This window comes from Leptodactylus fuscus, chromosome 11, assembly GCF_031893055.1.
Source record: "Leptodactylus fuscus isolate aLepFus1 chromosome 11, aLepFus1.hap2, whole genome shotgun sequence".
Lineage (NCBI taxonomy): Eukaryota > Metazoa > Chordata > Amphibia > Anura > Leptodactylidae > Leptodactylus > Leptodactylus fuscus.
Window position 1 is genome coordinate 85,885,737 of NC_134275.1, and position 24,897 is coordinate 85,910,633.

General features: G+C 45.1%; 2 protein-coding genes across 2 annotated transcripts; one reads left to right on the plus strand and one right to left on the minus strand.

Annotated features, from left to right (window-relative positions):
• Window positions 1–284: 284 nt before the first annotated feature.
• LOC142185605 (thyroid transcription factor 1-like) lies at window positions 285–4,636 on the minus strand. Its single transcript, XM_075261032.1, has 2 exons — window positions 4,381–4,636; window positions 285–1,504 (listed from the first exon to the last, which is right to left on the minus strand). The coding sequence occupies exons 1-2, from the start codon at window positions 4,634–4,636 to the stop codon at window positions 969–971; spliced, it is 792 nt and encodes a 263-aa protein (XP_075117133.1). The 3' UTR covers window positions 285–968.
• Window positions 4,637–19,034: 14,398 nt separating this feature from the next.
• SELENOW (selenoprotein W) lies at window positions 19,035–24,309 on the plus strand. Its single transcript, XM_075260478.1, has 6 exons — window positions 19,035–19,153; window positions 21,331–21,355; window positions 21,835–21,888; window positions 21,977–22,051; window positions 23,436–23,553; window positions 24,111–24,309. Exons 1-5 carry the CDS (start codon window positions 19,113–19,115, stop codon window positions 23,508–23,510), a joined length of 270 nt encoding a protein of 89 aa, XP_075116579.1. The 5' UTR covers window positions 19,035–19,112; the 3' UTR covers window positions 23,511–23,553; window positions 24,111–24,309.
• The last annotated feature ends 588 nt before the right edge of the window (window positions 24,310–24,897 follow it).

A 24,897-nucleotide genomic window follows, 5' to 3' on the forward strand; every position in this document is an offset into this window, starting at 1 on the left:
GACTGTAAAAGTTTCAAAATTAGAAATATTCCAAAAAAATTACTGTGAAAAAAATCATTTATTACTTTTTTCATACAGTAAATTATACAAGTTCCGCTTTACAATAAATAGTCAATGATTCTCCCCAGACCCGGCTACTGAATCTTACACTAAAAAGCAAAAAAAATAAAATTATTCTTCTGTTTTGTTTTTAATTATAAACCCGGCGGTTCGGAGATTCGGGCGTTTTATTCTTTGGACGTCTAATAAATATCCAGATAACTTTTCATACCTTAGTGCTCAAAATCTGTGATTTATTTTTTTTTAAGTTTCCATTTTTATATATTTTCCCGGTTCACGTGTATAATCTGATTCCGTATTTTCAGGGGCTCGATCTGAAGCGCTCGGTCACAAAGCGAATCACACAAATACCGGAAAAAGTCTTTGTATTTTAGTAAAATTATCGGTGGCGAATCTCTTCTGGTTTAGTAACATTTTCTAACCTTTGTATTCCGATCCGAGTTGATCATTTTAAGTTATTATTAAGTATAATTGTAATTTTTTGGTAAAACAATTTCTTTGTATTTTTTGATTTTTGTCTATTTTTGTGTAATAAAATGGCAGTGACTTATTAAATATTATTACAGAAGCAGAACGATAATAATTCTACGAGCCACGGAATGTTCTTCTTAGATAGAAATATCAGGAAACATCCACAACGTGGAACCTGCCAGGACTTTGGCATATAAAATAATTTTTTCTTCTTGTTTTCTTATCATAGCCAGTAGGGTCAGTGCCAATCTGCTCCGTATAAGCTCCCGGTGTATTGGTACAGACGTGTTTCGCCCCTACAAGCTGCTATATATACAAGTATCCCATATGTATCATATCACTAGAGTAAAGCAATGGATGGAGGGCAGGGGAGGCAGTTAGACCACCATTGTGTCCACCATTAGCCTTGGAACAATACGGTTACGAGATTGGATCAGTCACCAAGGCTTAAAGACCATATTCCGAGAGGATTTATCAAATTCATGAAGTTCTGAGGCAGAGCTAAGGAAATCCTGTCCCAAGAACAGACCTTGGCCATTGAGTTGTTGGTCTTGGATGGAGCACTTATAGTCTATCTTCATATCGCCATAGTCCTCTATAGAAGTGCACGGACTACTACAAGCCACCTTGGCATCCTCAGACTCCACGCTGTAGGCCTTGGCTTCCTCCTCCCCCAGATGGTCCCGGTTCTTGGCCTGCCTCTTCATCTTGTAGCGGTGATTTTGGAACCAAATCTTGACCTGGTTGGGGGTGAGGTGGATGTGCTTGGCCAGTTGTTCCCTTTCGGGCGCCGTCAGATATTTCTGTTGCTCGAATCGCTTCTCAAGCTCGTAAACTTGGGCCTGCGAAAATAAGACCCTTCTTTTTCTTTTGGACGTGTGCTGAAGATACAGAGACGGTTTTACTCCATCTCCAATATATCCCAGGCAGCTGGAGGCCGAAACATTAAATCCAGGCGTGATAATCCTCGGAACTAAAGGTAGAAAAAAATGAAATATAATAAGTAAAAAAATTATAAAAAATAAAAAAAAAAAAACATGAAAAATTGCAAAGTTTTTGAAAAAATTTAATATAATAATAGTAAAATCTTAAAATCAATTAATTACATTAATTATTTAATGAGTTATTAATTACTAATTAATTAATTGAACTGCCCTCCATATACTCCCCTCTATGAGCTGGAATTGAGGCTCCCGTTTTAGCAAACTTCTCCTTCGTTGTATTACAAAGACGGCCATTCATCAAAACTGGGGACCCGAAAGATGGAAACCTAATCCTCGTAAAAATTAAGATCCCCAGGGGCAACATAGTGGCTCAGTGGTTCACACTGAAGCCTTGCAAGGCTGGAGTTCTGGGTTTGAATCCTGCCAAAGACTATACGGGGCTCACAATCTACGAAAAGAAAAATCGGAACCTGCAGACCTCGTAGACTCTGATCCATCAGGGTCAGGAGGATTCAGGGACAGAATCCCTGAACAGAAATCCAGGTGCTGGGGTGAGCCTAGAATGACCCGGAAAAATTAGTAGATTGCAAGGGGCGTCGGATCTTGGACTTGGGGTTCTCCTTCGGGAAAGTGTCTCAGATGGAACAATTTATATTTATATAAAAAATTAGAATTCTATAGTAATATTTTGTATTTTTTTTTAAGTATATGATAATTTTTTAGGATAGTTTTTAAAATAGTCGTTTTTTTGTTTTAGGATGTTTTTTTTAAAAAAAAAACAAAAAAAAAACCATATACATTCTATTTTCTTTTTCAAAAAATCTCCATGTGACGGAAATTTTAATCCATACTTATCTATAATAATAAAAAAAAAAAAAAAAAAAAAAATCGCTCCGTGTCCAGCACAAGGCCTCTTAAGGGTCCACTTAGAATTCTTTAGACTGTCTGTAATCCGAATAAACAATCTTAACGGAGAAATTCAATGGATTTGGTTTCCTAAGTGGTATAAGTGCGCGAATGGAGAGAATTTACGCAGGTCGGAGGTTTTTTATTAAAAAAAAATAAAATAAAACTATGCGCCTATAACATAACATAAAATATAAAATAATTTATTTATTGTAAGAAATGAGACCCCTGATAGCGTATATTATTATTATTATTATTATTATAGATTTATCCTATGTCATATCTTAACATTTGTCAATTATATTATTATTATATTATTTCTAAATACTATTTTATTTATTGATTACGGTAGATTTAATTTATTTTTTTATTTTTTATTTATTAGACTTGTGATTTTTTTATTTTTACCCAAGCAATTAGGGAATTTCTTTCACAGTTTAATATTCCGGGTATTTTTATATTTTTTAATGATATTATTACATAGAAATGTCCCTTTTGTACGTTAAACCTCCAACCTCAAGTGGGGATTTTTCAGACTATGAACTAAACACACCAAGTATTCTGTCTGATGGACTCTCCGAAATCTTCCCACAAATATTGGATTAAGGTGAGAGATAAGATAACGTCTACAATAAGACTATTCTGTGGGTAAATAACCGGCTGATGGCGACAATAGAGTCTAGAAAACAGCAAAAATACACAAAGATAAGAGAACCATTGGGTAGAAATGATTTGGGTTTGGTAGATTGTTCATAAAACAAAAGCGTGGGCCCGCACAGATAATACATAGCAAGTATATACTGTATATAGATAATACATAACAAGTATATACTGTATATAAATAATACATACCAAGTATATACTGTATATAGATAATACATAGCAAGTATATACTGTATATAGATAATACATACCAAGTATATACTGTACATAGATAAGACATAGTAAGCATATATTGTATATAGACAATACATAGCAAGTATATACTGTATATAAATAATACATACCAAGTATATACTGTATATAGATAACACATACCAAGTATATACTGTATATAGATAATACATAGCAAGTATATACTGTATATAGATAATACATACCAAGTATATACTGTACATAGATAGATATTGGGAACAAAAAGTTTTTCCAAAAAGTCTTTGGAAGTTGCCAAGGCCGTCATGTGGGCTGTTATCACCAATAAGTCCCTGGCTGAGGATTACAATAGTAGTTGGGGCCGGGTGGTGATAAGCGACATCTACAAGCACAAGGAACTTGTCACTTTTCAGATTAGAAGAAGATTATATTTTCAGAATTTAGAAAGCACCAAATTCCGAGCAAGACAGTCGTCATAGAGAATCCAGGTGAACCCATCGATGGTTGGGCAACAAAATTACAGGAATCCATAAGAACCCGCAGGTCAGGCCATAGAAACTAAGAATTAACCCGGATCAGATGAACCTCGTGATAGATCCCTGAAGATAACACTTTCAAATTTGCAAATTTGCTATTGGGAAAATTCAGTATCGGGAGACTTTTGTTTTTGATAACTCTTCATAGATTGCCGCGGTTCGTTTTATCATCACACAGACACCAGTTGCTGCGTTCAGTTGTATTCTTGGGTTTACAGACAACTTGAATCGATTTACGTTTTCCAAAAATTTCAAAAATATCAAATAGTTTAAGATCAAAATGGCCGAGATTTAATTAAACTGTAAATTAGAATCCATTTGTATCTTGTGATGTTTCAATTTCACTAAAAACTAAATTTTAAGTGGAAAAAATGTCAAAAAATATACAATATATGATAATGAAATATTACAAGGCCTGAGATCTGGATTATTGAGATGGAAAGATAAAATAAGATAATCCTTTAAGTGTAGTCAAGTGAATACATTTGGGGCAGGTGACGTTTACGTGAAACGCGTCCATGAATACTATGGCACAGACGTATATATCCACAAGCTGTATACATTACATATGGAGTAAGGTGGGCACTTACATGACGAGTAATGCATTTCCTGGCTGGGTCCATACCACTCGGCACCTCGGAAATTGTCCTGGTACGGGGGTAACTCTCCAGAATTTGGGTAACTTCCAGGGCAACAAGTTCTGATTGAGTTCTGAGGAAGACAGTGGGTCATAGAGAATCCAGGTGAAGCCATCGATGGTTGAAGGCAAGGCTGGTGTGATACTTGAACCAGAGGAGCATATCCTTCCAGACATGAGTCCAGTGAGAAGGCTTTCAGATCGTCCATGTTGGCTGGTGTATGTCGACTACTCCACAGTCCAAGTGACACTTTGAGTCCCCACCTATGGAGTCCTTGTGATGCCAAGGCTAGAAAGTAATAACTACCTGCTCTGCTCCTGTGCTCAAATCTTATGAAGACTTTGTGGCCCAGAGAAGAGGAACAAGTGACAGGAAGGGAGGAGCTGACTCCAGGACAATGCCTATAGGATGGTGCGTGCCGCGAACCACTTGGCTGGACTAGAAACTATTCTTAAGGCTTTAGTAAGAATGTACAGGAGATAAGAAACCTCTAAGTCACCTTTCCCTTCACTGCCTTTGTTCTTATTGACCAGTCCAAGGGAACATCACAAATTTAGTAGTAAAAAAAAACATAGTGACCATCCCTCATAGTTGTATCCGAGACTGTAGAACCAATGAGGTACATGGAGGACTATAGGGACTCAAGGTTTCCAGGCCTCAGACTATTAGATCAGTCTCAACATGACGGGTATTGACTCCGCGTCTGCTGAACTTCTCTCCCCACATTTTCAGCTCTTGAGATTTTTGGTCCAGACGCCCTCCTTGGAAGTGACGATGCCTAAACCTCGAGACCTGGGTAATACTTGTCTGAAGGAATAAATGGACATCCCTAACTCTTAGCGTCTTCTAGCCACAGGCATTAAAAATGGGGGATCAGTGACCCACGTTCCTTTAGGAAAAGGTCATCAAAAAGCCATACGGGAATTTATATGCAGGTCTAAAGCTGACGTCTGATGTAGAGACATTTACTAAATTCACTGACAGTTACTCGACTCTTCATACATTTGGTGCGTCTTTGGCTGTTCTTGTGAAAATTTCTGTCTCAGGTTATAATAAAATTATCTGTCAACAGGAGGCCCCTCCCACTAAGCCCCTCCCTCTTGTGAAACTTTTCAAGAATGGCAACAGATTGCAAAATTTGTCATAAATCGCGAAACACAAGAGTCTGTGAAGGGAAGAGCAGTGGGAGGATAAACATCTACAACACCGGGGCTAAATGGAAGGAGTGCTGGAACCAAGGCAAAACAAAAATAAAATGAGGGGACAGAATTACCATAGTACACTTACGGAAAAAAAACTTATGGTGACAGTAACCTATCTATCTGCAGGGCTGGGGTGATATGCTGGGTCTGGTGACAGTAACCTATCTATCTGCAGGACTGGGGTGATATGCTGGTTCTGGTGACAGTAACCTATCTATCTGCAGGGCTGGGGTGATATGCTGGTTCTGGTGACAGTAACCTACCTATCTGCAGGGCTGGGGTGATATGTTGGGTCTGGTGACAGTAACCTATCTATCTGCAGGGCTGGGGTGATATGCTGGGTCTGGTGACAGTAACCTATCTATCTGCAGGGCTGGGGTGATATATTGGGGTCTGGTGACAGTAACCTATCTATCTGCAGGACTGGGGTGATATGCTGGTTCTGGTGACAGTGACCTATCTATCTGCAGGGCTGGGGTGATATGCTGGGTCTGGTGACAGTAACCTAACTATCTACAGGGCTGGGGTGATATGCTGGTTCTGGTGACAGTAACCTATCTATCTGCAGGGCTGGGGTGATATGCTGGTTCTGGTGACAGTAACCTATCTATCTGCAGGGCTGGGGTGATATGCTGGTTCTGGTGACAGTAACCTATCTATCTGCAGGGCTGGGGTGATATATTGGGGTCTGGTGACAGTAACCTATCTATCTGCAGGACTGGGGTGATATGCTGGTTCTGGTGACAGTGACCTATCTATCTGCAGGGCTGGGGTGATATGCTGGGTCTGGTGACAGTAACCTATCTATCTGCAGGGCTGGGGTGATATGCTGGTTCTGGTGACAGTGACCTATCTATCTGCAGGACTGGGGTGATATGCTGGTTCTGGTGACAGTAACCTATCTATCTGCAGGGCTGGGGTGATATGCTGGTTCTGGTGACAGTAACCTATCTATCTGCAGGACTGGGGTGATATGCTGGTTCTGGTGACAGTAACCTATCTATCTGCAGGACTGGGGTGATATGCTGGTTCTGGTGACAGTAACCTATCTATCTGCAGGGCTGGGGTGATATGCTGGGTCTGGTGACAGTGACCTATCTATCTGCAGGGCTGGGGTGATATGCTGGTTCTGGTGACAGTAACCTATCTATCTGCAGGACTGGGGTGATATGCTGGTTCTGGTGACAGTAACCTATCTATCTGCAGGGCTGGGGTGATATGCTGGGTCTGGTGACAGTAACCTATCTATCTGCAGGACTGGGGTGATATGCTGGTTCTGGTGACAGTAACCTATCTATCTGCAGGGCTGGGGTGATATGCTGGTTCTGGTGAGAGTAACCTATCTATCTGCAGGACTGGGGTGATATGCTGGGTCTGGTGACAGTAACCTATCTATCTGCAGGGCTGGGGTGATATGCTGGGTCTGGTGACAGTAACCTATCTATCTGCAGGGCTGGGGTGATATGCTGGTTCTGGTGACAGTAACCTATCTATCTGCAGGGCTGGGGTGATTTGATACGAGGTCTCCTTGGATTTTCCTAAACCTTAGCTTGGTTTCTAGACTCTGCTCATACTTGAAGGAGTTGCCAGTAAATCTTCAGACTCTGTCATTGTCTCTAGAAGTTTTCATTCCTGATATTTCACAAGCTCAGTGCTGCCACCTAATGACTGACTTGCGCACTACACACACCAGCCAGGATCAGGCGCCGTCACGTTACGAATAGTATTTTCTGCCCAAATAGGAAACACTGAACATGGCAAAGCTAAAAACTACACCGGGAAGAACTAGAAAAAGTGCAAGAACCTGGAGAGAAAACGCAACATCATAGAGTTGGGGAGTTACATTAACCCGATTGGAGTATATGGGACATCTAGGAACCCCAATAGTGCAGGGTTTTTTTTTTTTATCCCAGGGCCCCCAATCACACATCTGCTCAGGGGCCGCACTGAGACATAGGGGACAGAGTTGTACCGGGACCCACCAAAATCATCTGTACTGACACAATGTGATGCAGGTCATCGATCTCTCTAAGACACGGCTCAGTCCGGAGGAACAGTCAGTGTTAGCAAAAGGGTTATCAAAGATGGAGCTCTGCTCACTAGAAGGTTGAGGTGGAAGAAGTACATGGCCGTCATGGAGGGAGTTAGGAGTGGATACTGAACCTATGGGTGTCGGAGGGTCTTTGCAATGAAGGGGAAGACATCAGGGGTCCAGGCCCCCTTTACATCATTGCGCCCAAGGAGTGCAGCCACGTCCCCGCCACGTGACACCGCTCTCATTAACATGTTTGAAAAATTGGAAACTTTTGTGAATTTCTGTCTGACATCGGCAGCAATACACTAATCTCTCTAGTGCACTGACACGAGCATTATTACATTTGGAGAACGGCGAGCCCATCTTAAGCCGTCAGATAAGGGGGTCACATCGTCATACTTAACAGCGCAAATTATGTCCAAATGTGAATGGACAACGGGCATTTTGGATAATTCTGCAATTCTTACTATTGATCCCACCCTTCGTTGTCTAGAAGAACTTCAAGGTATTCTAGATTGTGCCAAGGAGGAAGGACTCATTAATCAGAGAAAATGGGAATTTATGTTTCCCAGGTCTCCATGCTCTGCTACCTTTTACTGTCTCCCCAAGGTGCACAAGGGGTACCCGCCCGTCATGGGCATCAATGGACTGAAGGGGCGAGCACCTATGTGGATCAGATCCTACAGCCTTTGTGTTAGCTCTGCCGTCGTATGTCTAGGACATGATGGACGTCCTTAGGCACCTTGAGGGGGTGCAGGTCCTGACGTGAGCGTATCTGGAGAGTCTTGATGTGGAGACCTTATACAGCTTCATGCACATGATTTGGGGTGTGGGCCAGTAGAGGACTTCTTACAGACTAGAGGTACACATCCAGCTTCCCATAATCTCTTCTCTCCAAATGTGACGACCTGACATCTTCTCCATCAAGGATTCCAGTGTTTTCAGTAATGGTATCCGGTATGATCGCTCTGACCGCGCAGATCTCTAGCCTTGTGATGTTTGTGTATATTACGTGACAGCCAACCCCTCTAGGGTTACACGGTAAAATAATGACGCCCACAAAAATGATTCCCAAGGAGTCACTGTAGAAGATTGGAAGATGGGTGTGAGAATTGGCGTAGTCTTCTAAGTGATAGGAATAAGGAAAGAATGGAAGGTCTTGTCATAGGAAACCTCCACACGTTGCGCTCATCGGTCACACCTTGTGCTATTTTTGGATTCTTTTTACAACTTTATCTTTTTCCACAGTCGGATCTGAATCTAATGATATACAGTGACAAATGTTATGAAACGCTCCGAGAAAGATTCATATTCATTGTCACGGAGCAAAGGTATACGTCTTCCTCCGGATGGTCTTTTGAATCAACACGGACGCAAGAGGTCGGGAGACAACAGCAATTTATTGTAATCCACAAAGTTAGTAGCCGGCGGCAGTCACATCAACCGTAATAACAATAAGTCCACAGAAGTCACAATCCAATGATAGCTTTGGCTCCTTGGTCCTGTAACTAAATCCTGGCTCTCTGCAGAGCTGTGCACAGGCCGGCTAACACATACTAACTGCTAGCTACAACTATATACTAAGACTGTTACACCTATATCTGGGGGTGGGAAGGGCTGAGTCACAGATCCTTCCCCCCTCACCTATACCAAGGAGAGCAGACTCCCTGTCTACTATGGACAATGCACAGTCCAACATCTTCTTGGAGACACCGATCAGATTATCTCCACCCATTGTCCTCACTAGTCCTCACTAGTTAGAGGTATTTGTATACAATGTGCTAACACACTAGACCCTAATCAGCCAACTACACATTGATGTATACAATAGGTTAGAGAATACATTCCACATGAAATATATATTACACATTGCCTATAGTATAGACTAACCATCCCGTGACATTCATCAATTCAAAGAAAGTCCTAAAATGGCCGTAAAAGTGATGAAAATTACAATAATGGAATGTTCCGTGTTGGAGATAAGATCGCCGGGATCATAGCAGTTCCTCATGTCACGTGTCGTGTCCCGTACAGAGAGCTCAGTGTTAGATATAGAGCATTACATTGGACAGTAAGCACGGTATGGCCATATGGTCCATTCACATTCTGACTAGCGTTGAGCGATCGCGTTTGGAAAAGATCAGATTCCGATCGGCAATCGAGAAAATTTCGCGATCGCGATTGGAATTCCGAATACGTTCTTTTTAGGTGGGATCGAGATCGGTGATTATTTCCCACAATGCCGTGCTACTGGCCAAGCATTGTGGGAAAAGCTAACAATGTTAGCCTTCACACTGAGTATACGCTCCGGTCATTCTGAGCGGAGTGTATACTCAGTGTGAAGGCTCCGCTGCGGTTCCATAGGAATGAATGGAAGCAGCCGGCACACAGCCTTAACCCCCTGCACGCCGGCTGCGTCCATTCATTCTAATGGGAGACTAGCTAACATCATTAATAGCTACTTACCTGCAGAGATGGCTGCTCTGGTGCCCGGTGTTCTCGTTCTTCTTCGCCTCGCTGCCCCCCCTCCCAGGTTAGTGTTAAAGAGCTAGGAAGAAGGCGGGGCTTGTGGCTTAGGAGAGTGTGGGTGGGTACAGGGCGGGAAGACGTGACATCTCACCACCCAGTACTTGCCCACACTTTCCTAGCCCGCCCACATTCTCCTAACGAGAACACCGGGCACTGGAGCAGCCATCTCTGCAGGTAAGTGGACACCAGGGGGGACTAAGTAGCCAGAGGATTAAAAAAAAATCACTACACAACGTGGATTCTAACAATTAAAGCGTTCACTTGTTAGATTCCATGCTGTGTAGTGAATAGGATTGCTTTTAAATCCGATCTCCGATTAGTAAAAATATCCCATTGACTTGCAATGGGATCGGAATTGGGATCGAGATCGGGTTCGAATGAAAAATGATCAGAAATCGGATTTCAAAATCGATCCTGAAAAGTCAAGATCGGCTCAACTCTAATTCTGATCCATTTGACCCCCAACACTCCGATCATGCGAGTCTTTTGCTGGTTTCTTGCGGCCATGTTCTATCTACCCACAGGCCCACCGCCATCAATCTCCGGCCTCAATAGTGATGATCACATGGGCAGGAGGCCGATGATTGGCTGTAGAGCTCATGTGGGTGGATAAATAAAGAAAAATCCACAAAACGTGGCCTTGAACCCCAGAGGAGCGGGCGATACATCCGGTGAGTAATGGACACGTTTTATCTCATGCCATTACCTCCCATTTAAAGGGGTTCACACAGTTTAGGGTATGGTTGCCCTGCTATCAGCTTGATGGGGATCCAGCAGTCGGCACCGGGGGGGGATCAGCTGTTTATGATCTATATAGTAGTGAAGATTCAGGAGATTACAGTTGGTCCCACTCACTTGACCCTCACCAATCTGATAATGATGACCCTGAGGAACGGTCCTAAACCTGGAAAACCTTTTGGGGCCCCCTTAGGATCTGGGGACAGTAGCGCCCTCTACAGCTACGGCTCTGGGGGGGTCAATAAACCATTCTTCTACACGGGGCCCTTGACTTTCTACATTCACGTAAAGACTTCTGTTTTAGGCAAAGGCCGCATGTAGCGGGCTGCAGCAATAGAGCGCAGCGGATAGAACCCTGGTGGCGACACATCGTGTTTTTTCCCATAGCGAGGGCCCCATGTGTATTTTTTTCGTAATGTAGCGATTCCCCTCCAATACGCAGGGACTGTATAATGCTGCGGTTTACCCCACGTGGGGCTTTACCTGGTTTCATTGTCTAGTTTTAGGTGAAAATCTGAACATCGAGGGCAAATGTACCAAGAGATCCAGAACATTCCTCAGGGTAACAAAGCCCCAGTGTCTGTGATACATCGGCCTCCCTGACGTGGGACTCCATTACCTCTAGACATGACCCACTAGGCCGTAACGAAGCGATATTCACATTACATTTCCCAGCCATGTGATCATTCACCTCTTTATGTGTGAAATCGCCTCGGAGAAGATCTAGGTATGGAAATCAGACATGAATGCAAAGCTTTACCATAGGAAGTCCGGGCAGTAAATCTAATGGCCACATGACGCCATATAACCGAGCTATTGTAGACGGGAACATGAGGCTGAGCATAGACAGGGGGTTAGGGGTCAGCGAGTGCGCTCCTGTAATATCCCTGCTATCTCTTAGGAACCAGGTCTCCTCCATGATGAAATCTTCATACTATAACCTGAGGAACATTGCAATTTCTCCACACAGGTCCATGTCTTCATCACCTCATGTCTGGACTACTGTAAGGCCCTATATACAGGTCTTCCAGATACATGGCCGTCACCTAGTCCAACATGCTGCAGTGAGGACAACAACCAAACAACCCCGACATGTCCCCATAACCCCCATAAAATGGAGAAAAACTGCTCGAAGACCTTCAAATCCATAAACAACTTAGGCCCCGACTACTTACAAGATCTTCTGCAGCCCCATAATCCTCGCCGACCTCTCAGATCAGCAACACAAATAATCCGTCCCCAGGATCCGCCATAAACGATATACTGCCCAGATAACACCCTCACTATATATAGGATATCGCCATATACTGCCCAGATAACACCCTCAGTATATATAGGATATCGCCATATCAAATACAGCTCTCCAGCAATACACGCGGCACTGGCAAAGCTATTCACCCTCGTGCTCAATGCTGGACACTTCCCCCAAGACTGGAACAAAGGCCTCATAACCCCCATCTACAAGAATGGGGACCAATATGACCCCAACAACTACAGAGGGATCTGCGTCAGCAGCACATAGCTGGGGAAACTGTTCAACAGCATCATCAATAACAGAATCCTCACCTTCCTCACACAACACGGGGTCCTCAGCAAGAGCCAAGCAGGGTTCATGCCAAACCACCGCACCACAGACCATATCTACACCCTGCACAGCCTCATCAAGACGCACGTCCACAACACCAGAAGAGGCAAGATATTCGCCTGCTTCGTGGACTTTAAGAAGGCGTTCGACTCAGTATGGCACCCAGGCCTACTTCTAAAACTCCTAGAGAGTGGAATAGGAGGAAGAACGTACGACGTCATCAAGAGCTCCTACACCGGAAACCAGTGCAGTGTGAAGGTGAATGGGAAAAGGACCGCATACTTCCAACAGGCCCGAGGGGTCAGACAAGGCTGTAGCCTGAGCCCAACGCTCTTCAACATCTACATCAATGAACTGGCTACAGCCCTGGAGGCCTCACCAACCCCAGGCCTCACCCTGAACAATCGAGAGGTGAAGTTCCTGCTATACGCCGATGACCTTCTACTCCTGGCCCCCACCGAGAAAGACCTCCAAGAAAGCCTGTCAGTGCTGGAAAAATTCAGCACCACATGGGCCCTACCCATCAACCAGAAGAAGACCAAAGTCATGGTATTCCAGAAGAAGGGCCACAATAAAGCCTCCACCACCCCACAATTCACACTGAACGGCTCCACACTGGAGAAAACCAACAGCTACACCTACCTGGGGCTGGAGCTCAGCCAATCAGGAAGCTTCAAAGCAGCAATAGAAACCCTGAAAGCAAAAGCCTGCAGAACCTTCTACGCCATCAGAAGACAACTGTACCACCTCAAACCACCGGTGAGGGTCTGGCTGAAGATATTTGACGCTGTCATCTCCCCGATCCTTCTCTATGGCAGTGAGGTTTGGGGCCCAGCCACCTACCCAGACCAGTCAAGGTGGGATTCCAGCCCAACAGAGAACTTCCACCTGGAGTTCTGCAAATACCTGCTCCATGTCCATCGCAACACCTCCAACATGGCCTGCAGGGCAGAGCTAGGCAGACTCCCCCTATGGCTCACCATACAGAAGAGGGTGCTATCATTCTGGACTCACATACAGGGCAGCAGTCCTGGCTCTTACCACCACCAAGCCTGGCTGAGCCACAGAGCCCCGAGAAAAACTGATACCCCCCAACCAAGCACCAGCCATCTGCCAAGCCAAAACCCCCAACAGGCCCTGAACAAGGCTCAAATAAAAGGAGTCATTGAGAGAGACAGAGAGCGGTACATGGAGGAATGGAGAAGCGCAATAAATAACTCCAAGAAACTCACCAATGTGTACCAATCCCTACAAAGGGACTACACCATGGCCACCTACCTGGAGAGAATACGCCACCCCAAGCACAGACAGACCCTGAGCCGGTACAGACTGAGCGCCCACAACCTAGAGATAGAGACGGGGCGATACAGACAGACGTACAAGCCACGGGAGAAGAGACTGTGCCAGCACTGTGACCAGGGGGTCCTAGAAGACCAGACCCACTTCCTGCTACACTGCACCAAATACTCAGCTGTGAGGGCCGTCTACTACCAAAGACTCTCTGCCCACATCCCAGACTGGGAGAAGAGGAAACTCTACATCCTACTGGGAGAAGAAGAGGCCACTGTGGAGATCGCTGCCCAATACGTGTCCAGCTGTCACCAAACCAGAGGAAGATGAGACTCCACGGACTGTTATATTTATCCCAATACACCCGCCCCACCCCACCCCCACCTCCAACCCCACCTCCCCATATAGCGGTCACTAACTAAGAGGAAAATGAGACTCCACGGACTGTTATACCCCAAACCACCCGCCCACCCATACTCTCCCCCTCGACTCCAACTCAACCCCCCCTTCACTAGCTTTGGCAATGCCAAATATCCATTCGGACGTGCCAATAAAGCTTATTTGATTTCATTTGATTACTGTCCAGGTAACACCCTCAGTATATATAGGATATCGCCATATATTGCCCAGATATAACTTTCCCTATATATAGGATATCCCCATATATTGTCCATATACCAGCCTCATATAGGATACTGCACAATACTCTACTTTCCCGCTGTCTAGTAATATAGTTGTTGCTGACACGAAGCTGCGCAGATGTGACAACATGACAACATGGCCGACTTGGGCCTTGCAGTGACTCAAAGTTAGTTCGGTTGAAGCTTGAAACTGAGTTTTTGGATTTTGCCTGGATTGACCCTTTAAGCTTCTCAGGCTTTGTGTAGAAGATGAAAAGCTTCACGACCAGCGACTTGTCTAAGCCGAGAGCCCCTGACATTTGTCAGCCGGATTTCACGGTTGTTGTGGAGACTGACTCCTCTCTGTTATAGATGCGGGGTCACGCCATAAGCAGATTTCCTGCACTCGCTCTTCTCTGAAGCTTTTAGTACTGTAAAAACCACAAACACGAGTCCTGCCTCAAAGTACCGTAACATCTGCACCGACAACCGCCGTGGTCATGTGCTGCGTCTTCTCATAGACCTCACAAGAACCAGTGGACAGAACTGGTCATACTGGTAATGAGACTGGTACATGTCACCTGTGTTCTATATGTCCCCTGTATCGTACATGTCACATGTATGCTATATTTCGGTACAATTCCAGGGATATCAAATTTATACGGTTTTATTTGCACTTTAACCCCTTAACAAAAATAAAAAATTTGCAAAAGAATTTTTAAAAAGTCGCCATATTCTGACACCTGCAAATTCTATATATTTCCGTGTGCAGGGATACAAAAGGCGTTTTTGCTGGGCCAGGTGCACTTTTTAGTTCTACCATTTTGGGGAATGGTTATTGCTTTGGTCACTTTTTATTCCAATTTCATCAGAAGCGAAACAACAAAAAATCTCCCCCAATCTGTCTATTCAGACGTCCCTGGGATAGGGATCCAATTCCTGACGCCCACGCCGATCAGCTGTACAGTACAGCATGTACCAGAACTGTACAGCGCCATACACTGTGTAGTGGCCGGGAAAGGTACTACAAGCTCAGTCTCATTCTAATAAATACAAGGCAATGCTTTTTTGCTGAGAGTAAAGACTAAGGGAGCGTTCACACTACCATCGGTGTCCGACAGGTAGTGTCCGCTCCTAGTGTCCGCTCAAAATCTGTCACGGACACTAGGAGCGGACAGTAGCTGTGTCTGTGACACCTGTCATTCATTTCAATGGGCATCGGGTGCGTTGTTTTGCACTCCGTGCCCGTCCTTCCCTGTCCGCAAGTGAAGATGTCCGACTTCTCAAGCGGACAGAAAAACCGACATGCAGGGACAGGGAAGGACGGGCACGGAGCGCAAAAGAACGCACCCGATGCCCATTGAAATGAATGACAGGTGTCATGGACACAGCTAGTGTCCGCTCCTAGTCAGATAATCCTCGGTGTCCCCAGATAATGATTACACAGCACAAACTCTTATATAGTATATAAGTGACACAGGGTATATACAGTATAAGTATCGCCCCCTGTAGTCCTGTCAGATAATCCTCGCTGTCCCCCAGATAATGATTACACAGCACAGACTCTTATATAGTATATAAGTGACACAGGGTATATACAGTATAAGTATCGCCCCCTGCAGTTCTGTCAGATAATCCTCGCTGTCCCCCAGATAATGATTACATAGCACAGACTCTTATATAGTATATAAGTGACACAGGGTATATACAGTATAAGTATCGCCCCCTGCAGTTCTGTCAGATAATCCTCGCTGTCCCCCAGATAATGATTACACAGCACAGACTCTTATATAGTATATAAGTGACACAGGGTATATACAGTATAAGTATCGCCCCCTGCAGTCCTGTCAGATAATCCTTGCTGTCCCCCAGATAATGATTACACAGCACAGACTCTGATATAGTATATAAGTGACACAGGGTATATACAGTATAAGTATCGCCCCCTGTAGTCCTGTCAGATAATCCTCGCTGTCCCCCAGATAATGATTACACAGCACAGACTCTTATATAGTATATAAGTGACACAGGGTATATACAGTATAAGTATCGCCCCCTGCAGTCCTGTCAGATAATCCTCGCTGTCCCCCAGATAATGATTACACAGCACAAACTCTTATATAGTATATAAGTGACACAGGGTATATACAGTATAAGTATCGCCCCCTGTAGTCCTGTCAGATAATCCTCGCTGTCCCCCAGATAATGATTACACAGCACAGACTCTTATATAGTATATAAGTGACACAGGGTATATACAGTATAAGTATCGCCCCCTGCAGTTCTGTCAGATAATCCTCGCTGTCCCCCAGATAATGATTACATAGCACAGACTCTTATATAGTATATAAGTGACACAGGGTATATACAGTATAAGTATCGCCCCCTGCAGTCCTGTCAGATAATCCTTGCTGTCCCCCAGATAATGATTACACAGCACAGACTCTTATATAGTATATAAGTGACACAGGGTATATACAGTATAAGTATCGCCCCCTGCAGTCCTGTCAGATAATCCTCGCTGTCCCCAGATAATGATTACACAGCACAGACTCTTATATAGTATATAAGTGACACAGGGTATATACAGTATAAGTATCGCCCCCTGCAGTCCTGTCAGATAATCCTCGCTGTCCCCAGATAATGATTACACAGCACAGACTCTTATATAGTATATAAGTGACACAGGGTATATACAGTATAAGTATCGCCCCCTGCAGTCCTGTCAGATAATCCTCGCTGTCCCCAGATAATGATTACACAGCACAGACTCTTATATAGTATATAAGTGACACAGGGTATATACAGTATAAGTATCGCCCCCTGCAGTCCTGTCAGATAATCCTCGCTGTCTCCCAGATAATGATTACACAGCACAGACTCTTATATAGTATATAAGTGACACAGGGTATATACAGTATAAGTATCGCCCCCTGCAGTCCTGTCAGATAATCCTAGCTGTCCCCTAGATAATGATTACACAGCACAGACTCTTATATAGTATATAAGTGACACAGGGTATATACAGTATAAGTATCGCCCCCTGCAGTCCTGTCAGATAATCCTCGCTGTCCCCAGATAATGATTACACAGCACAGACTCTTATATAGTATATAAGTGACACAGGGTATATACAGTATAAGTATCGCCCCCTGCAGTCCTGTCAGATAATCCTCGCTGTCCCCAGATAATGATTACCAGCTTTCTCACACTGGGCCCTACATGATGCTGCACAATGTGTTGGTCGTCTTCAGACTTCATAATGCCATGCACACGGTCAAGCAGTCCAGTGCCAGAGGCAGCAAAGCAACCCCAAACCATCAGGGACCTCCGCCATGTCTGACTGTAGGGGGCGTCTTCTTCTCTTTTTCCCTGTAATCTCTATGTTGAGGCCTTTTCCTACTTTTGTCTCCTCTGACCAGAGAACATTCTTCCAGAACGGTTTTGGCTTTCTCAGGTAAGTTTTGGCAAACTCCAGCCTGGCTTCTGTCTCTGGGTAAGAAGTGGGGTCTTCCTGGGTCTCCTACCATACAGTCCCTTCTCATTCAGACGCTGACACTGGATAGTACAGGGTGACACTGTTGTAGCCTCGGACTGCAGGGCAGCTTGGACTTGTTTGGATGTTAGTCGAGGTTCTTTATCCGCCATCCGCACAATCTTGTGGTGAAATCTCTGGTCAATGTTTCTTTTGCGTCCACATCTAGGGAGGTTAGCCACAGGGCCATGGGCTTTACACTTCTTACTGACACTGCGCACGGTAGACACAGGAACATTCAGGGCTTTGGAGATGGACTTGTAGCCTTGAGATTGCTCAGGCTTCCTCACTATTTTGCTTCTCAAGTCCTCAGACAGTTCTTTGGTCTTCTTTCTTTTCTCCATGCTCAATGCGGTCACACAAGGACACAGGACAGAGGTGGAGTCAACTTTAATCCATTTCAACTGGCTGCAAGTGTGATTTAGTTATTGCCACCACCTGTTAGGTGCCTCAGGTAAGTAACAGGTGCTGGTAATTACACAAATTACAGAAGCATCACATGATTTTTCAAAAGGTGCCAATAATTTTGTCCACCCCCTCTTTATGTTTTCTGTGGAATTATATCCAATTTGGTTTTGACAATTCTTTTTGTGGTTTTCCATTGAAGACAAATTAAATGAAGAAAATACCAAAGAATTTGTGACTGTAATCATTATCTGGAAGAACACGGAGTATTATCGGACAGAATTGCAGGGTGCCAATACGTAGAAATGATTATAGCAGCAGCAATAGGGTGATAAGTATTTGCCCCCCCCCCCCCCCCCCCATATACAGCAGTAATGACACTGACACTTACATCATAGCCTGCCTCCCCCTCTTTTGGAAGGTTCCATTCTCACACAATGGGCCGGTCCATTCCTCTGAGCCCTACATCACTGATTGACCTTAGCTGAGGACAGGACGCATTTATCATGTACTGAGATTACGCCACAGGGCGCCATCACGTCCGCTGCGGGTTATCCTCTGGTGTATAATAATTTCGGGGGGTGGGATGGTACAGTTCGGTCTCCCCTGTTTCCCCCGGTGCGTGGTGCGGTCCCCCCTCTCTGCTGTGTGACGCGGCGCTGTGGGCGTGGTTAGATGCCATTTATCCGCAGGTCGCCGCCCGGTGTCACAGCGACAGCTGCAAGTGCAGAGCGTGCGAGTGGCCATGCCTGGAGCGCAGACAGTCGAGGTCTATGTCGTGTACTGGTGAGATGGGGCTTCTTCTCTGCTGCAGTGGATGCATGTAGATGGGGAAACTGCAGGAATTGTGCGGGTGTCTGCGCCCCCCTTTAAGCGGGTCTCTGCTTCACTCTCTGCTGTCCTGGCCTCGGATTCTCTGCAATGGCTTCTCTGTGACGTTTTGCTGACTCTTCCCTCCTCCTTTGCTTCTTTTATGTTCTAAAGTTTTCTTTGCTCTGCCCCTGGGCTGTGATGTCCCACTGAAGTGAATGTGGCTGTCACTAGGGTCGCACTTGTGGGTCCGTATGTGGCCCTGAAACCTGGAGAAACCGGCAACTAGAAAAGTGGTTACCTGTCGCCCCCATAGACTATAATGGGCTCTGCTGGGTGTTTGGTAGCCTTCACACGGAGTAAACCTGCGTGTATTTTTGCAAAGTACACGTGTAAAAAAAAATACACATGTAAAAATAAGACTCCCATTGACTTCAATGATATTTTTTACACGTGTATTTTACAAAAATAAACGCGTGTTCACTCCGTGTGAAGGCTCCCTTCCTCAGGTTTCGGCCGTTTTTACACTGAGCGCCTCCTTGCAGGACTCTTTCCTTCCAATTTTAGATGGAATCTGTGGAGGAGACGCCAGTGCAGATGTGAACGTGGCCTGAGCTGCAATACCAAGCACTAAGCCAAATGCAATAGGAGGATGGGCGGTGGTCCTGGGGGGTCCTCAGATGCTGACCCAGCCAATCCATTTATTATTTATTATCTTTACTGATGCTATGGTCCCATCTGCACCTGGCTGTCCATTGTACTGCTCTGTTGTAGGGACCACAGATGGAGTCCAGTGCAGAGGTGAACAGATGTGGAAAAAAAAATGTCCTAATACGAATATCCCTTTATCACCCCCATGTCAGGGCTACATCTAACAATGGCAGGAATGAAGGATCTGTGCCAGGAATCTGCAAACCTGAGCAATGTGCGTCAGTGGAGTTGCATCGTGACCCGAGAGTAACAGCCCCATAGGGCAATGTCTGACTTTGCAGCTAGAAGTTGTAGTCAGGGCACCCTCGGGGTCACAATGCAACGCCATTAAATTATTAGTCACAGGGTGACTCTGCAGTCTATAGTCCTACAACAGGAGTCCTGGCTAAAGTCGCCCTAGCCCAATAGGTGCTTTTTATTTTGAAGACTTCTTGGCAGGCAGAGCATGCACCTCCTCATGAATCTGGGGGATTCTCTGCTATGTCTAAAGATTTACCATTAACATAACAATAAGGAAGTTTGTAGACACTTAAAAGTCAAACAGTTTCAGAGTTTTATTGGTTTTCTTTAATCCTCTTAGTAGTGACATCAGGTGTCAATGGACACAGCAATAAATTTAGGAACTTTCTATTGTCAGAAACCCAACCATGACAACCTGATCTCAAATGAGGACATCTTCTCATACATGTAGTGTCCTCTCCTGATAACCAGCCATGATGTCCTTATTGTGGTCAGGTTATCTTCTCATACATGTAGTGTCCCCTCCTGATAACCAGCCATGATGTCCTTATTGTGGTCAGGTTATCTTCTCATACATGTAGTGTCCCCTCCTGATAACCAGCCATGATGTCCTTATTGTGGTCAGGTTATCTTCTCATACATGTAGTGTCCTCCTGATAACCTGACCATATTAAGGACATCATGGCTGGGTTTCTGACAAGCCCCAGAACTAAAGTTCCTATGTTCATAGTCCTGTTTTTCTCAGATCTGTGGGGGCAGTTGGAGTTGGCTGTACTGTTTCTTTGGGACTTCCTTAGAGGTGATGGAGCCTTACTTGTATGCCTTACAATGAAACACACTTTGTGAGCACTGGTTTCATTCCATGGCCGGTGGGAGCAATGATGACTCCTCCAATAACATGAGTGGTCACTGTTCGTGGTGTCCTGCCTGCTGTTCTACCCAGTTTGATGTCCTATTGGGCGAGATGAGACAATGGGGTCCAAACAGGTGTAGCTTGCTGCGATCTCTATACAAATTTTCTCCCACCTAATGCATGTGTCGGCCTAACAGGTCCTGTCTAGAAGGGTATTAGGACACCCTATAGCATCGGGGTGAGGGGGATATGCCCTAAAATCTAATGACTGGTCCCCTTTAAAATCGTATTCATGGTTAAATGAAAAAGGGAAGTTTCTAATTGACACATTCTTTTATCTTCTTTCCAGTGGCGCCTGAGGGTACCGCCCCAAGGTAAGACGCCTCTTGTGTGGTTAGAATATGAGGAACAGCTTGTCTTCGATCTTCTGATGAGTCTCGCGGTGTCTCCGAGCCTCTTGGCTGAGCCTTTCATCTCGTCTGGATCGCTTCCTCTTTCCCTCGGTTATCACTTTGTGGTTATGATAACGACATCAATGGGCACAGTGTAATAAAAGTGTTATGTAAACATCCCCTTTATCTTCTACATATTGGACATGGTGGGGGGCGCTGACTTGCAATTTTCATACTGTTCACTAGCTCACATTAAACAATATACTAGTGTGGAAAGTGACCTTGTTTACAGCCTGCTGCGATGGCGCTCAGTGACCTATTAGTAATAGTTGGAGCGTGGCCGTCTTGTAGTTGGTGAGCGATGCTTTGAATCTTTCTTGCTGTTGATGACTTCCAATCTTCTGTTTCTTGGTTATTACAAGTTGTCATCCCAGGTATAACTGATGTCACTTTCTTTATAGTTTCAGCAGTTGAAGAAGGACCTAGAAAATAGGTTCCCCGGCCTGCTGAAAATTGTAAGTTCTCCCTCTTATGGTTTCCTCTTGCCATGTGTGACACAGAAGGGCTCCTGACCATGTTCTCACGTGTACTTGTCCATTTCAGGGTGGTGAAGGTACCCCGACCGCCACAGGGTGGTTTGAAGTGTCCATTAATGGGAAGCTCGTGCACTCAAAGAAGGTAACTGGAGCCAAGGATGACGGCGCTGACCAGCCCCTAAATACCGGTGGTAGTAATGCCCAATTTATTAAACAGGGGTGTCCACTTTTGACATTTGATGGCTTCGGACCTAAAAAGCCAGCGCTACTTACCACTCCTGCACGACTCCCTGTAGCCTTTGGCCCTCCTGGCTGACGTCACATTGTGTCACAACGCTTGCGTGTACGCATCATGATGTCTTGTAACTAAGGCCCAGTTAGTGGCCTCTGACATTGCCCTCAGTGATTCTGGCCAGCCACTCCGGAGCGCAGGAGAGTTGGGTCACTCTTTGTCCGCTCATACTCTGATACTATAATAGTAGTTTCTGTTGGGTCCAGACAAACGTCATGAAACCTATTGCGTGGCGTTTGCCCACACTATAAAGAAGCTGCGGTTTATAAGAGGCGCGACCTAAATCGTCATTAATCGTAATCAAGGTAAAATGCCCGATTAATCGTGACCAGCCCTTTAAAGGGTTCCCCTGAGGAACCGTCGCCTGCTACCCCAGAGACTGGAAGGTCTTCGGTATATGATTCACCTCCCCTACTATATCCGGCCACTGCAGATTATTTTTAGCTTTCAGCGTTATGTTAGGTAACCTTAGTGTTATGTCTGACAAGTAGATAAATGACTATTATGGCCGCCAGTCATGAAAACCTGAGTAACCAGTCTTACGTCTCTGTAGGACATGGATCAGCGACCTTTGGCACGCCAGCTAGTTTGGAACGGCAACTCCCAGCATGTTTCCGGCCACTTCTCATGTAGGACTTAAAAAAACTGAGCAAGTGGACATGCTGGGAAGTGTAGTGCACAAGGCCTGCTGATTTTCCCCCCCCCCCCCCCCCCCGTGCTGTAGGACAAAACCTGAGGCTCAAGATAACAGATCCTTCCCCATCTTCCCTGACTACTTTCTCTGGAGTCAGCAGCGTCTATGTGCATAAGTTGGTTCAGATCTTTGGGCACCTGATGTGCAGGGTCAGGCTCTGGATCTGCACCGCCTGCCGTCAAGATGGTTAAAGTGGCCTCCAGTTATAATCCTGCTATTCATAAGTGAATATTTACAGGGGAATAGAAGAGACTTTGTAATCTTAAGGGGAAAAGGAAACTGTTTCCCATCTTCAGACAGTTTACATACATCTGTATCCATATTCAGCTCTCATACAGAAGTCTATGGAGAGGGGAGGGGAGATGGGGGCTGTTCATTGACTATTGCCTTTCTATGCAGTAATTCTCTTAGCAGAGTGTAGTTGCTGCACTTATTTCTGTCTCTTCCAGCAGCTTCCTCTCTATAGACTTCTATGTAAAGTAACTCTGCTTGATAAGTGATGCAGTGGTAGGTCATTAACTTTTACCATCTTTTCTCCAGAATGGAGACGGTTATGTGGACAGCTCCAAGTTACAGAGGATTATGTGCGCCATAGAGGCCGAACTGAGGGGATGATGAAACGGCGAGTTCTGGGACGTTTACTGTGTGAGTAGTAAAGGTGAGTGAAGCCGCAGGACTGTCTATAATGTGCACAAAGGAGACGTACACAAGTGTCTGCTGTGTCCATAGCGTGCTGGAGAGGCCAGGCTTACTATAGAGACTCGAAACCACTAGCATGACCTCACAGGCTGCTGGTTTCATGTCCCTAATTCTGGCTGGGCCATGGATCTGGTTCAAGTGGTATCACACAGCTGGTGAAGCTTATCCATGGTGGAAGGTTTAATGTAAACAAGAGGTTGGCGAGTTATTTGCCCCAACCTTGCCCCCATTGATCACTAGTTGTTCATCTTCCAGTCTCTTCCCTGCGCTGCCCATTAAGATGTTGAAGCTGCTGTGACTGTTGCTGCAGAGATCTCTGATCAGGCAGAGCGAGCCACGAGCGCTCTGCCCACTCTCTGAAGGCTGTGCAATTGTAGACGCTATCCTGTAGCTTAAGGGATGGACAGTGCAATGATGGGGAGAGTAGTCACATGGACCAGGGCTTGTAGCACTTGTGAATGGACTAATGTCTCTCTTGTACTGACTGTAGACTCCATCTTTGTTTTCTCCCTTCAGATGGGACGAGCTTTCGTTTCTTTCATCTTAGTCGAGCACTTAATGACGGGAAAACGCTAAACCGCCACGAGCGAGGCCACTCCCTGACAGATCCGTGTTGTAGGCCAAGATGAACCCAATGACTGTCGCCCAACTTCTGCTGCTACACTTAATAATTTTTCTTTTTTTTGATTGATCAGTAATAAATGACTTAATATTTTCCTTTAGTCCTTCATTTTGTGGCCTCGTCTGACCTGTGCGGGGGAGCGGCCGAGTACTGGAGGTCATCCATGTGCACTACAGGCGATGACATCACAGCGCTCCCAGACATGGCGCTGGTCTTGTTCATAGACTATCAGGATGACTGATAACAGGGAACAACAGCCCTATGGACTCTAATTTCTCTGACACGTGGCTCTGACCTGCAGGAAGTGGCTTTCCATTTTCAAATATGACATCACTAGACCGCTGCATATGACGTTGGTCAGTTCTAATAAGGCGCCATGTTGGGGCCTTTAATAGGACCACAAGCTGCTGTAATAATGATAAATTACCTCTTTATGGATATGCAAAACAGCCTTCAAGTGCACTGAGGGCGGGGCCTGACTTATCTACAGTCAGGATGGAAACCGAGGCCAAAAAAAAAGTCATTCACTACTTAAGGGAGATGTATGGTAGTGGGTGTTAGAGCACTTGTGGCTGTCTGTAAGCAAATCAGGTTCCGCCCCTGGTGCACTTGCAGGCTGATTTACATACCCATTATCTATGCGTTGCACTTTGGCCGCATAGATAGGTTTCAGGTCGGGTT